Source organism: Hordeum vulgare, chromosome 4H (assembly GCF_904849725.1).
Source record: "Hordeum vulgare subsp. vulgare chromosome 4H, MorexV3_pseudomolecules_assembly, whole genome shotgun sequence".
Taxonomy (NCBI): Eukaryota; Viridiplantae; Streptophyta; class Magnoliopsida; order Poales; family Poaceae; genus Hordeum; species Hordeum vulgare.
In genome coordinates, this window is record NC_058521.1 from 463,149,600 (window position 1) to 463,162,534 (window position 12,935).

Below are 12,935 nucleotides of genomic sequence, written 5' to 3' on the forward strand. Positions count from 1 at the left end.
TTACCGGTTAATTAATTAATCAATCCGCCCATCTCATCATCGAAAGTACTAGCCCGCAACGATAGCCAGCCCTCTCGCTCGCTGACGAGGGCGTCCCACCTCACACGCGACCCCAGCTGCAGAGAAACGCAAGTCCAAGGTGACGAATTGGCCCCTGTTTAAACGGAGAATAAACTATTTCCTCCCCGTCGCGATCGATTTGGAGTGCTAGTAGTAAGAAAATAGTTTACGCCATAAAGAAAAGCGGAAAAACAAAGGCAAAAGCCCCCCGTCCTTCCCCTTGCCTGCTTTCGAATCCACACCACTGCACCACCAATCGCCCTCTTCTCCCACCCAGTCCCCCGCTCCCCTCCCCTCCCCTCCACGCCGCCTCCATCCCCTTCTAGGGTTAAGGGTTCCATGCGATCTCGCCGCCCCGACGGACGGGAACCCTAAGCGCGTCTCCTCTCCGGTCGAATCTCGAGCCGTCGCCGCGAAACAAATGGGCAAGGGCGGGCAGGACGAGGCCGTTCGGCCCGATGGATCCGGTTCCCCCGGGCCCGACCCCGACGTGCCCGTCTTCCCGTTCTGGGCGCGCACCCCGAGCGAGTGCCTGGCGGAGCTCGGCGTTTCGGCTGACCGCGGCCTCAGCTCCGACGACGCGGCGGCGCGGCTGCACAAGTACGGGCCCAACGAGCTGGAGCGCCACGCGCCGCCGTCCGTGTGGAAGCTGGTGCTCGAGCAGTTCAACGACACGCTCGTGCGCATCCTCCTCGCCGCGGCCGTGGTCTCCTTCGTGCTCGCGCTCTACGACGGCGCCGAGGGCGGCGAGGTCAGGGCCACCGCCTTCGTCGAGCCGCTCGTCATCTTCCTCATCCTCATCGTCAACGCCGTCGTCGGGGTCTGGCAGGAGAGCAACGCCGAGAAGGCGCTCGAGGCGCTCAAGGAGATCCAGTCCGAGCACGCCACCGTCAAGCGCGACGGCCGCTGGAAGCATGGGCTGCCCGCGCGCGACCTCGTCATCGGAGACATCGTCGAGCTCCGCGTCGGCGACAAGGTCCCCGCGGACATGCGTGTGCTCCAGCTTATCAGCTCTACCCTTCGTGTTGAGCAGGGATCCCTCACTGGCGAGACCTCTTCGGTTAACAAGACCAGCCACAAGATTCATCTCGAGGACACAGATATCCAGGGGAAGGAGTGCATGGTCTTTGCTGGCACCACCATTGTCAACGGCAGTGCCGTCTGTGTCGTGACGGGAACTGGCATGTCCACTGAAATAGGCAAGATCCATTCGCAGATCCAGGAGGCATCGCAGGAGGAGGATGACACACCGCTGAAAAAGAAGCTCAATGAGTTTGGTGAGGCGCTCACTGCCATTATTGGAGTGATATGCATCTTGGTTTGGCTCATTAACGTGAAGTATTTCCTCACCTGGGAGTATGTGGATGGGTGGCCAACGAATTTTAAGTTCTCGTTCGAGAAGTGCACATATTACTTTGAGATTGCAGTGGCACTGGCTGTTGCTGCAATTCCAGAGGGCCTGCCTGCTGTCATCACCACATGCTTGGCACTAGGAACCAGGAAGATGGCTCAGAAGAATGCACTTGTCAGAAAGTTACCAAGTGTTGAGACATTAGGTTGCACAACAGTGATTTGCTCTGATAAGACAGGAACTCTGACCACCAACCAGATGTCAGCGGTGAGGCTTGTGGCAATTGGGAGGTGGCCCGATACACTTAGGAACTTTAAGGTTGATGGTACCACTTATGATCCAAGTGATGGCAAGATACATGACTGGCCAACTTTGAACATGGATGATAACCTCCAGATGATCGCGAAGATAGCTGCACTCTGCAATGATGCAAGTATTGCACACTCTGAGCATCAGTATGTTGCTACTGGGATGCCCACAGAGGCTGCATTAAAGGTATGGTTTGTTAAGGAACCAAGATATAAACATAGTACATATCTTGCATGTTGCTTCTACTTGCCAATTCTATACTCTATTTGAATGCTTTTCAACATGACATTGTCTCCATTTCATTAACTTACAGTAATTTTATCACTTGTACTGTTGAGTGATTGTATTATGCACATGCCAGGTTTTGGTCGAGAAAATGGGGCTCCCTGGTGGATATACTCCATCACTGGATTCATCTGATTTGCTAAGTATGTTGATTTCTTTTGTGAACAATACTATATAATCTGATTGCATTAATAACTTACTATGTAGAAAGATCTGACATAATTCTTGTATCTTTGTTGTTTCAAGGGTGCTGTCAATGGTGGAACAACGATGCCAAAAGAGTAGGGACTCTGGAATTTGACCGTACTAGAAAATCAATGGGAGTTATTGTGAAAAAAGCTGAGACTGGAAAGAATTTGTTGCTTGTGAAGGTATTTAGAATAATTCATATCGTTTAGTTCTGTTGCGGGTTAGCATATGTTCCACTTCCCTGTTTCAAGTTGTGTAGTGCATATAAATATTCTGTTTGGAATTTGGGTTACTCACATTATATTCCTCATGCTGGAAAAATATACTGTGTATTGTCATTGTCCATCGAACCATTTTTTCCACCTCCCTTTTCTTTTTGAAGCTAGGGCTTGTCATATCATCCAATGTTAATTCTCTTTATCTAGTTATCAATGCGTATTTACCTTCCTTGAGTCAGTTGGTTATAGATTCAGGTACAATGTGGCATTTTGTTTCTTGTTTGCTTCTCTGTGAGTAGCAAGGATCATGCATTTATGCCATATTGCTGCTTCCAATGTTTTTGGCCATGCCATTTTTTCTCCCATGGGTATTTATGGTAAAAGTGTACTCTTGCAGGGGGCAGTAGAAAATCTGCTAGAGAGAAGTGCCTATATTCAGTTACTTGATGGATCCGTCGTGCTCTTGGATGAGGGTGCCAAGGCACTCGTATTGTCAACACTTAGGGAAATGTCTGGCAGTGCGTTGCGCTGTTTGGGCTTTGCATACAAGGAAGATCTGGCAGATTTTGCAACATATGATGGAGAAGAACATCCCGCTCACAAATATCTACTTGATCCTGCATACTACTCTTCCATTGAGAGTAATCTGATATTCTGTGGTTTTGTTGGTCTAAGGGTGAGACCTTCTCCATGGAAATTCTGTAAACAAATATGCAGTCCTAAGTTGACAAACACATGTATCCTTTAACATCATTATTACTATACTACTGCAGGACCCTCCACGAGAAGAAGTCCACAAAGCAATTGAAGATTGCAGGGCTGCTGGTATACGTGTTATGGTGATAACAGGTGATAACAAAGAAACAGCAGAGGCAATATGCCGTGAGATTGGGGTTTTTGGCCCCAGTGAAAATATTAGCTCCAAGAGCTTTGCAGGGAAGGAATTTATGGCTCTTCCTGATAAGAAGAAGCTGTTGAGGCAAACAGGTGGCCTTCTCTTCTCAAGGGCAGAGCCAAAACATAAGCAAGAAATTGTTAGGCTGCTCAAAGAAGATGGTGAAGTCGTTGCAATGACTGGTGATGGAGTGAATGATGCACCGGCTCTGAAGTTAGCTGATATTGGAATTGCGATGGGTATTACGGGGACTGAGGTTTGCCTTCTTTCTCTTTTTTAATCTGTTTTTTCATTCTGGTTCTATTTTTAAGACCCATTCCTAATTCGTGTAGTTGGTCGTTAGCTTACTTCCATAGAAGAATGTCACCTGCTGACATCTCAAGGGTACTGTTTTAGGCTGCACCTAATCACCTTACGCATGCAATTGAATCCATTTTGTTAGCCTCTGATTGTCTCCTGTAACTTAAAGTGCATCTACTTGCAATTATTTTTAATATCGTTATTATTTAGCATTTGCTATAATCGTTTTATGTAATGTTTGCTGCACCCTCATAATGATCTGTTATTCACCAACCCCTATACAGCTACTTTCCTGCTGAATAGTTGATGCTGGTAACACTCAAGATACACTAAATAAGTCTGTGATAATGATATGATTCCTATTGCCTTTATTATTTACCTTTTTGTTTTGCTTGATAATTACTACCTGATGTTTTGATTTAATGGTGTTGCCTGTCATGCCTCTATTGTATCCATGGTGTGAAATGTTTTACTCATGATGGCCTTCTGTGACCAAATAATGCATGATATGTTTCGTAACATGGTGTGGATAAAATCCTGTACTTAATGAAATGTAAAAATCGACACGTACGCATGCATGTGAGCATGAGCAGAGACGAAACAATAAAGATGGCACAATGGCGAAAAATCTGTTTCACTTGTCTGTGTTGTCAAAATCTTGGAAGTTGGAACACATTTTTCTCAGTTCCTACATGCGTGTTTTTGTTAGCTGTTCTCACATGTGTAGAGCGGACTTGTGACCTCGTTCCTTTTTCCTTGTGATGTGTTAGGTTGCAAAAGAAGCTTCAGATATGGTGCTTGCAGATGATAACTTCAGTACAATTGTCTCAGCTGTTGGTGAAGGAAGGTCTATTTACAACAACATGAAGGCTTTTATAAGGTACATCTTTTTTGTTAGCTTGTTTTAACCATTTCGTTTGATAATTAATTGAAACATAAAATCAAATGCAACAAGTTCATGTGATCTATGTGGCACTGCAGATATATGATATCTTCGAACATTGGAGAAGTTGCCTCCATATTCCTCACGTCGGCTTTAGGCATCCCAGAAGGCCTCATTCCTGTGCAACTTCTGTGGGTCAATCTTGTTACGGATGGCCCTCCTGCAACAGCATTAGGATTCAATCCACCAGATAAGGATATCATGAAGAAACCTCCTAGAAGAAGTGATGATTCATTGATCACTCCTTGGATCCTGTTCCGCTACATGGTATGTTTTCCTGTATATTATGCACTTCCTGAAGTATCCTCTTTCTAAATCAATTGCTTTGAAACCCTTACTGTGAATAGTTAATCTACTGTATTCCATGTAGCTTTTCGGCAATAGCAATTGAGGTATATACACTTTGAACACCTTATAAAGAGTTGGCACTTCCACAAAAATATATATTTATAGTATTTATATCCAGACATTAAAACGAGAGTTTATTCTTAATTAAGTCAATTGGGAGATGCTTATCTAGAGTGTCCCATATATGTTTTGTATCTTCCATACGAAAACTGTCAATTTTCGTAAGATCTTCAGTCTTACTCAAAAGATCCAGTAGTAATCAAGTTGTATCCACCGAGGACTTGCGAAAATAAAATTTCCCATCATATAGTATCCACATGATGTGGTCTTTTGGCACATCATTATGGCTTTTTGGAAGTTACTCCCTCCGTTCCTAAATATAAGTCTTTTTAGAGATTTCACTAGAAGGCTACATACGGAGCAAAATGAGTGAATCTACACTTTAAATTATATCTATATACATCCGTATGTAGTTTTCTAGTGAAACCTCTAAAAAGACTTATATTTAGGAACGGAGGTAGTACTTGTTATGAGGATGATAATGCTCACCACTATGATAAATTAAAATTGTTCTTAATTGAACGGGGTTCTGAATTCTAGCTTCGAAGATAACATTTGAATTCTTTTCAAGCAATGGCTTGTACATGTATGGGGCCTCCCATTGTTGGTCTAAGTGATGTACCTGTGAAAAAAGAATACATGTGAACGTATATGCAGCTACGCCTGCAATATCTCAATTCAGGTTAACAAATAAGGAGTGTAAGTTAGACAACAGCATGAATCATGAATAACCAATTTAACAGCCTTCTGGCCTTATTGATTTGTGTACTTGCATAGAATATTAATTTATGAATTGATGCAGTTGTACTTATGTTTGAAATTTCTGAACATCATATGTATAGGTTATTGGGCTGTATGTTGGGATTGCAACAGTGGGGATCTTTATCATCTGGTACACTCATGGCTCTTTCCTGGGAATTGATCTGGCTAGTGATGGTCACACTCTTGTTTCATACTCCCAGCTCTCAAACTGGGGCCAGTGCCCCTCATGGGAGGGTTTCAATGTGTCATCATTCACAGCAGGGGCAAGGACATTCAACTTTGATGAAAACCCTTGTGATTACTTCCAGGGTGGCAAAATAAAAGCGACAACCCTCTCCCTGTCCGTCTTGGTGTCCATTGAGATGTTCAACTCACTGAATGCCCTGTCTGAAGATGGCAGCCTTCTGAGCATGCCTCCATGGGTGAACCCCTGGCTTCTTCTGGCAATGTCGGTGTCTTTTGGGCTTCATTTTTTGATCCTCTACGTGCCCTTCCTTACCCAAATCTTCGGGATTGTGCCCCTCAGTTTCAACGAATGGCTTTTGGTGGTAGCAGTGGCCTTCCCAGTGGTCCTCATCGATGAGGTTCTTAAGTTTGTTGGGCGGTGCTTGACAGCTCGTGCAAGAAAACAATTAGGAAAGCGGAAGGAAGAGTAGAAGGTAGTGATTGAGTAATAGATTGCAGGCTTGCCACGGGGGAGTAGACGTCTGGTGATACCCCATTATTTTTCTTGAGATCTGAGGGCTCTGCTCTTTGTTGAGCATGAAGGAAGTTAGGGTACTCTATAGAACTCATAATCATGCCTCGAGTTTAACAGACTCATTTATTCATTTGTAACAAAAAATGGTGTTATGAATGTGCTGGAGATACAGCATGGTTTCTTGCCCACTTACTGCAGTAACCTTGCACTTATATCCATGATTTTTTCTGCTCTGAATGCAATGGCGTGACGTAAGTCTGTTCATATAGCAAGTCTGTTCCTTGTTCAGATAGCAAGTCTGTTCATATATCCCTGGTTTATATATTTTTGTCTCCTCCTTGTTCAGATAGCAAGTCTGTTCATATTAGCTTTGGTCTCTGTGCCGATCATATAGAAGGTTACTTTTGTGAAATCACGGTACACTTATTTGTACAATACTCCATCACTATTTGATATAGCTATCTTCTACATGAAAGAATTTACATCGTTTGTCATGTATACATCTATAGAGACAAAATTGACATATACATGTCCTTTACTTTTTACAACGTCCACGCAGCATTATTTGGCTTTACCTGACCTCGTCGCTCTTGATCATCTTGGAGAATACTCCGCTCATGGACATTCCTTCTAGATCACCCAAGTTGGTGGTCATGGCAGCATCGTCAGTCGGCACGGTAGCGGTGGACAGGCTGCGCTGAACCAGGGGCGTTTTCCCGGGTACGGGCGGCGGCAACATGGTGTCGGTCTCCGAGCCGTCTGACGACCCCATCTGCAGCTGCAGCGCGAACTCGAGGCACCAGAGCACGTCCCCCATGGTCGGCCGCTCCACGCCGTACTCGGCGAGGCACTTGTCGGCCGTGTCGGCGAGCTTCTTGAGCGACCCCGGCCGTATCGTCCCGGCGATCCTCTGGTCGACGATTTGGTCGAGCTGGCCGTTTCTGAGACATGGCGTCGCCCACTCTGCCAGGTTCACCATCTCCCGCGGCAGCGTCGGGTCGATGACGGTGCGGGCGCAGAGCACCTCCAGCAGGACCACGCCGAAGGAGTAGACGTCTGACTTCTCCGTCAGCATCTGCCGCCGGAAGTACTCCGGGTCGAGGTACCCGAAGCTGCCCTTCACCTTGGTGCTGACGTGCGTCTTGTCCAGCTCCGGCCCGTTCTTGGACAGCCCGAAGTCGGCGACCTTGGCCATGAAGGTGTCGTCGAGGAGGATGTTGGCTGACTTCACGTCCCGGTGGATGATGGCCTTGGCGGAGCCGGTGTGGAGGTAGTGCAGCCCCCGCGCGGCGCCGATGCAGGCCTCCAGCCTCTGCTCCCACGACAGGGGCGGGAGGCCGGCGCCGTAGAGGTGGCTCCGGAGCGTGCCCATGGCCATGTACTCGTACACGAGGATCATCTCGCCGCGCTCGTCGCAGTAGCCGATGAGCGAGACGAGGTGCCGGTGGCGCAGCCGGGACAGCATCTCGATCTCCGTGTGGAACTCGTGTAGCCCCTGCTGCGTCCGCCGGTTGCCGCGCTTCACGGCCACCAGAGTCTCGTCGCGCATCGTGCCCTTGTACACCTTCCCGAAGCCGCCCTCGCCGATGACCATGCCCTCGTCGAACCCGCCGGTCGCCTCCTGGAGCGCCGCGAACGGGATCCTGTACCCGGCGCCGGCGCCGTTCTGCCCGAGCATGACGGTGTTCCCGCTGCTCTTGGAGAAGCTCCGAGAGCGCGAGCGAGAGCCCAGCGCGCTCGCCGAGAACGGCGACCAGGTGTCGGACGGCTTCTTCTCCGGCTCAGTCCTGCGCAGCGTCCTGAAGGCGATGAACCCGAGCACCATTATCAGCGTGGCCCCGCAAACGGCCGAGCCGGCGATGATCCCGATTTTGACCTTCGAACTGCGCGGGGACGCGGCGGCAGCGCCGGCGCCGGCGCTCCCGACTAGCCTCATGATCTCGAGGCCGTTGAGGAAGCCGTCAGGTAACGCGTTGTCATCGGTCGACGACCCGATGCTCACGGTGATCGTGCCCTTGGCGTCCTCGGCGCCCAGGAGGAAGTCCTTGTACACCGGTATGGATAGCCGGTTGAAGGTGTCACGCGAAATCTCGTAGTTTTTAAGCACCACCGACCCGCCGACGTAGACGTTGAAGGCCATTCCGATGGCTGCCTTACTGACGATGTCGCAGAAGTGGAACCGAAGCAGGTAATCCGACCCGGCCGGGGCGTCGAACCTCCAACTGATGTTGAACTGCACGTTGATGGTGCTGACCTCGCCCGCCGTGCTCAGCTTCGTCGCCGTCGCGTACACTTCCGCCGGCGCCGTGAACGCGGAGGAGAGTGCCGATTTCTCGTCGTATTTGATGGTCAAGGGCTTGGCGTCTTTATGCTGCGCCAAGTTGGCGTTGAGCTGGAACCCCTGGTCCGGCAGCCACGTCCTCCCCAGCGTGTCGTTACCAGGCGTGATCTTGGGAATGCCCATGTTGATCCTGTGGATCGTCTCCAGCGCCTGCGTCGACAGCCCGGTGTACTGGACAGCCCTGTCAACCATGCTGGCCGTGTCGGCGATCAGCTCATCGGGGAGCGGCACGACCTCGATGGCGTTCACGAACGCGAGCTTCCCCGTCGGCGTGAACGCGATCACCAGCGTGGCACCAGTGACGTTCACCGAGAACTCCCTGAGCTCCGCCGTGCCGTTCTTGTTCGTGTACCCGTTGAGGAAGACCGCGCCCTGCACGGACACGTTGAACGCGGCGTCCGCGGCCATGTCGTAGGACTGGTACGCGAAGGGGAAGAAGTGGAGACGCACGAAGTGCCGGCCGGGCTGCTTGACGGCGAACGTGTAGGAAGCTGGCGCGGTGAAGACGCGCGCGGACCGATAGAGCTCCGACTCGCCGGACGGGACGGCCGCGGTCAGCGACGTGTTGGCCTCGACGCTCTGCGGCGCGGCCAGCGACTTGGCGGGCAGACGGGCGTCCCCGGCGAACGTCCGTCCGGGGGCGACGGTGGCGCTCGCCGACGTGCCGCAGACGACGAGGTAGTTGTCCGCGCCGGCGACCGCGCTACTGGCTGCGCCGAGCAGCACGGACGCGAGGAGGAGCATGTCAACAAGTGGCGGCATGGTGCAAGAATTCCGGCCAAAGCATCGGCGATCGATCGGCACGGGGCTCTAGAAGGAGGCCACGAAGGTCTTCACGGACATGGATGGCCGCAAAAACTGGAGAGCATCACCGGAGTGGGCGATCGATTCTCTTTGTAGAGGTGGTGCTGAGACACTTGTTGCTTGACGATGAGTTGAAACGAGATAGATGAGCAGTGGGAGTTAACAACTGCTACTAATACCCACAGGAAAGAAAGTGAATCGATGCTTGGTTGTGATGAGTATTGGAGTGGTGAAAGGGCTTGGATGTGGTGGGGGTATTTGATTAGCTGGGGAGCACTGCGTATTGCGGTGTCGTTTTCTCAGGATCTCAGGTGGAGAGATAGGCTCGAGTTTGTTATATTATCGGGAGCTTTTCCTTGTTTGCGGGGAAAATCAGGAGCTTTCTAATGCCGTCATTTTCCTGGTTTACTGTTTGTCTTTTTAACATAGGAGTAGTATATACGCAGACACTCATATACGCGTACCTATATTTATTCATAGGAGTATACACACGTATACCCTATTCATATGAGCACCTCAAGAATAAATGCAAGCATCGGTACTTAAACCCTGAGGGTTGAGAATATCATAGTCTTTTAATCATCCAATCACAAATTGATTCGCCGATTTACTACTTGCGTGTCATCTATTCAATTCGATAGATTTCTCGTGTGATTCCCCCTCAAGAAACGTCAATGTATATATTGGTAAAAAAAGACAAGGAGAAAGTTTTTGCAACGTGTGATGAACGGACCGAGTGCCTCTAGGTCTCTTTAACTGTCAACTGCTTCTTATTGTCATGTGCTATGACGCTAGGAATTAGTACCATCACTGAAGCCAGAGAAAAGGTTCCAGGCACCTTTTCTGTCGTGGCCTCCCGAGACATGTCAAATCCCACGGTGACACATTCGCGGATGAGAACGACAGCGAAGAAAAACCGCTGCACACAGCACGCATTTTGTCGTGTGAATCGTGGCGCTTTGTTTAGGAACGTAAAGGGGAACGATTTGATTTTATCCCATTCCTCGACCACTGTGCTGTGCTCGGCTCGGTGGGAATGAAGGGCCGAGGAAGTCTCCAACCACCTAGTTCGACCACCGCACGCGACCGGAGCAGCCGTCGTTTTCGTACCACCGTCGTGCGCGCCACGACGACCGGGCAAGGATCGTACGTTGGTTTTCCTTTTCTGGCCGGTGCTGTGTGCACGCGTCTCCGGCTACTGGATGACACTGCTCGTAATGAGATCGTAAGAGTATAGGCTTCCCTAAAAGTTAATCGTTAAAAACACGTATAAAAACACTTATGATGCGAAATATTCTGGATAAATAAAATTGTATCCTACTATAGCCTTTTCTTTCCTGCCGTCCCCTAGAGCCCGTCTTCGGCGACGGCGTGCCTCGCCCCGGGGCCTCCCGCATCCCTCCGCCTCGCCCCAACGTCGTCCGTTTCCACGTGCAGTGGAGGATTCCTTCGCCCCGCCCTGACCCTGACGTGCCCGTTCGCCCCCGATTGAGCCGGCACTTAATATTATACACAGCCCATCTTAATATTATAGTATGAACATCTTAATATCTTTTTCAAAAATAGTACAGACAAAATTATTCATATACATATGCATACACTCATTTTTTGAATATACACGATCCTATCCCTATGAGCATCTTCGAGAGACTGGACTGTCATATCATCTTAAAATTTATCGAGTCACTGTAGACACCTCGTCGTTGACGAAAACATTTTCTTCCACTAAACATGTATCACCAAAAAATCTAAAATAAATATAATAATAATACGACCATTTGAACTTGAACACTAATAAATTAGAAAAATCACTGTTCCTCTGATCATCCAACCAACCACATGTTAGTTGGTAACAGTTTGATGTCGTATTATGGCGGCGGCACTGCCTCCTGTACACGCAGACGGAGGTATAGAGCGCTGTCGTCGCGTTCGTGCGCGTGTAGGAGACAGAAAGGGGGAGGAATGAATGAATGAATGCATGCACGAACGAGCTATCCAGTATCCATCTGCACACGGCAGGATAATGCAAGTTGATGCATGATTGGCGTCGCCGTCGATACGGTACGCGTCGGCGCGGCGACGGAAGCATGCATCGCATTCAAGGGCCACCAGTGTGCTACAGCTGCATGCAGCGCTTCCCGAGTTGACCCGATCGCTTCGGGGAAGGAGCGAACCAACGGCTGGAGGTGGTCAGGTGGAGGTGGAGATGAGCGTGGCGGACAGAGACGGGTTACGCGGTTGCGATCGAGCTCGTTTCCCTTGACCCGGCCCCCATCCGGCGTACTTGAATATTTAGGTTCTGGATCGCGTACGTGCGTGCTCTTGTTTTCTTTGGAGCCGTAGTCGCCTAATAATGAGTTCATGTTCGATTGCTTGCGTTGGTGATCGACTCAGTTGATGAATGTTGGCTTGGTCTTTCCGGAGTGCACGGTTCGACGTTGTGGGACGCCACGTCGCCGTCTCTCTAACAACCAAGAACCAACAAAAAAGAGAGTTGGTGACCCGCACATAAGGAAAGAAAACGAGTTGATCAAGTGAGCTGTTTACGTCGGAGATACGTGTAGGAACGTGGTTACTAGGAAGGGGTATAATACTCTCTGGTCGGAGGACCATGGGATAAATGGCACCTCTTTTTTCCCCCAAGCTTTTCGAAGTTTGAACCTTTCCTTGGGAGCGGCCGGTTAAGGCCCAGCGCCCACGACAATCATGGGAATCGTTGTCACTGGTGCGGATTCGTCTCCGCTGAGACCATTTTCCTTGTGACAAAATTGCCCTTGCTAGAAGCATCTTTTTGGTGATAAATTCGACCGTGAGGAGAGCATTTGGTTTACAACAAATTCGCCCCTGCTCGGAACAGTTCCAGATAAGCTTAGGGCAAACATTTTGGATCCAAACATATATCAAATGGCGACCTCGCATCATGGAGGCTTCGGACAACTCCAACAGACCAACTCAAACAAACACAAAATATGTTTGTTTTTTGTCTTTTTGGTGGCCACATTGGCAAGGACCCGTCGTTGTCTGTTCTTTTCTGACCATGAGAGCTAATGAGGCGACCCATTTAGTTTGCCCTGTCCATTTTATTCTTTTTTATCAATTTTTATTCTGGCCATTCTACACAATATTGATTGAAATAAATTAAATATCACACATGATTAAACAAGCAAGTCACATGGTTTACACTAAAATAAATAAAAATCATATAGTTTACAACTAAATGAAATTAAAATTGTAGCAAATAAATTGGAATAAAAATGAGAAGATCGAACTATTGATATTTTTATATGGGACCATATATGCTCAAGCAAATCTCATGAAGTTTAGTGTGAGTTGCCCAATAATGTATTTTGTGATGAAATCAAATGAAGTG

The 12,935-nt window shown here is 48.7% G+C and overlaps 2 protein-coding genes across 2 annotated transcripts; one reads left to right on the top strand and one right to left on the bottom strand.

Moving 5' to 3' along the window:
- The first annotated feature begins 288 nt into the window (after nucleotides 1–288).
- LOC123448975 (calcium-transporting ATPase 4, endoplasmic reticulum-type-like) lies at nucleotides 289–6,608 on the top strand. The gene is made up of 8 exons (XM_045126035.1): nucleotides 289–1,906; nucleotides 2,082–2,148; nucleotides 2,252–2,376; nucleotides 2,810–3,088; nucleotides 3,186–3,563; nucleotides 4,378–4,487; nucleotides 4,589–4,817; nucleotides 5,801–6,608. Exons 1-8 carry the CDS (start codon nucleotides 482–484, stop codon nucleotides 6,374–6,376), a joined length of 3,189 nt encoding a protein of 1,062 aa, XP_044981970.1. The 5' UTR covers nucleotides 289–481; the 3' UTR covers nucleotides 6,377–6,608.
- A 170-nt stretch (nucleotides 6,609–6,778) lies between these two features.
- On the bottom strand, nucleotides 6,779–9,881 carry LOC123448976 (receptor-like protein kinase HERK 1). Its single transcript, XM_045126036.1, has one exon. The coding sequence runs from the start codon at nucleotides 9,521–9,523 to the stop codon at nucleotides 6,992–6,994; it is 2,532 nt and encodes an 843-aa protein (XP_044981971.1). The 5' UTR covers nucleotides 9,524–9,881; the 3' UTR covers nucleotides 6,779–6,991.
- Between the last annotated feature and the right edge of the window lie 3,054 nt (nucleotides 9,882–12,935).

Excerpts from the sequence above, each read along its gene's own strand:
- LOC123448975 (XM_045126035.1), top strand. The coding sequence starts at position 482 with ATGGGCAAGGGCGGGCAGGACGAGGCCGTTCGGCCCGATGGATCCGGT. Across the intron at positions 1,907-2,081 it reads CCACAGAGGCTGCATTAAAG|GTTTTGGTCGAGAAAATGGG; the intron begins GTATGGTTTGTT and ends TGCACATGCCAG. Across the intron at positions 3,564-4,377 it reads TGGGTATTACGGGGACTGAG|GTTGCAAAAGAAGCTTCAGA; the intron begins GTTTGCCTTCTT and ends GTGATGTGTTAG.
- LOC123448976 (XM_045126036.1), bottom strand. The coding sequence starts at position 9,523 with ATGCCGCCACTTGTTGACATGCTCCTCCTCGCGTCCGTGCTGCTCGGC.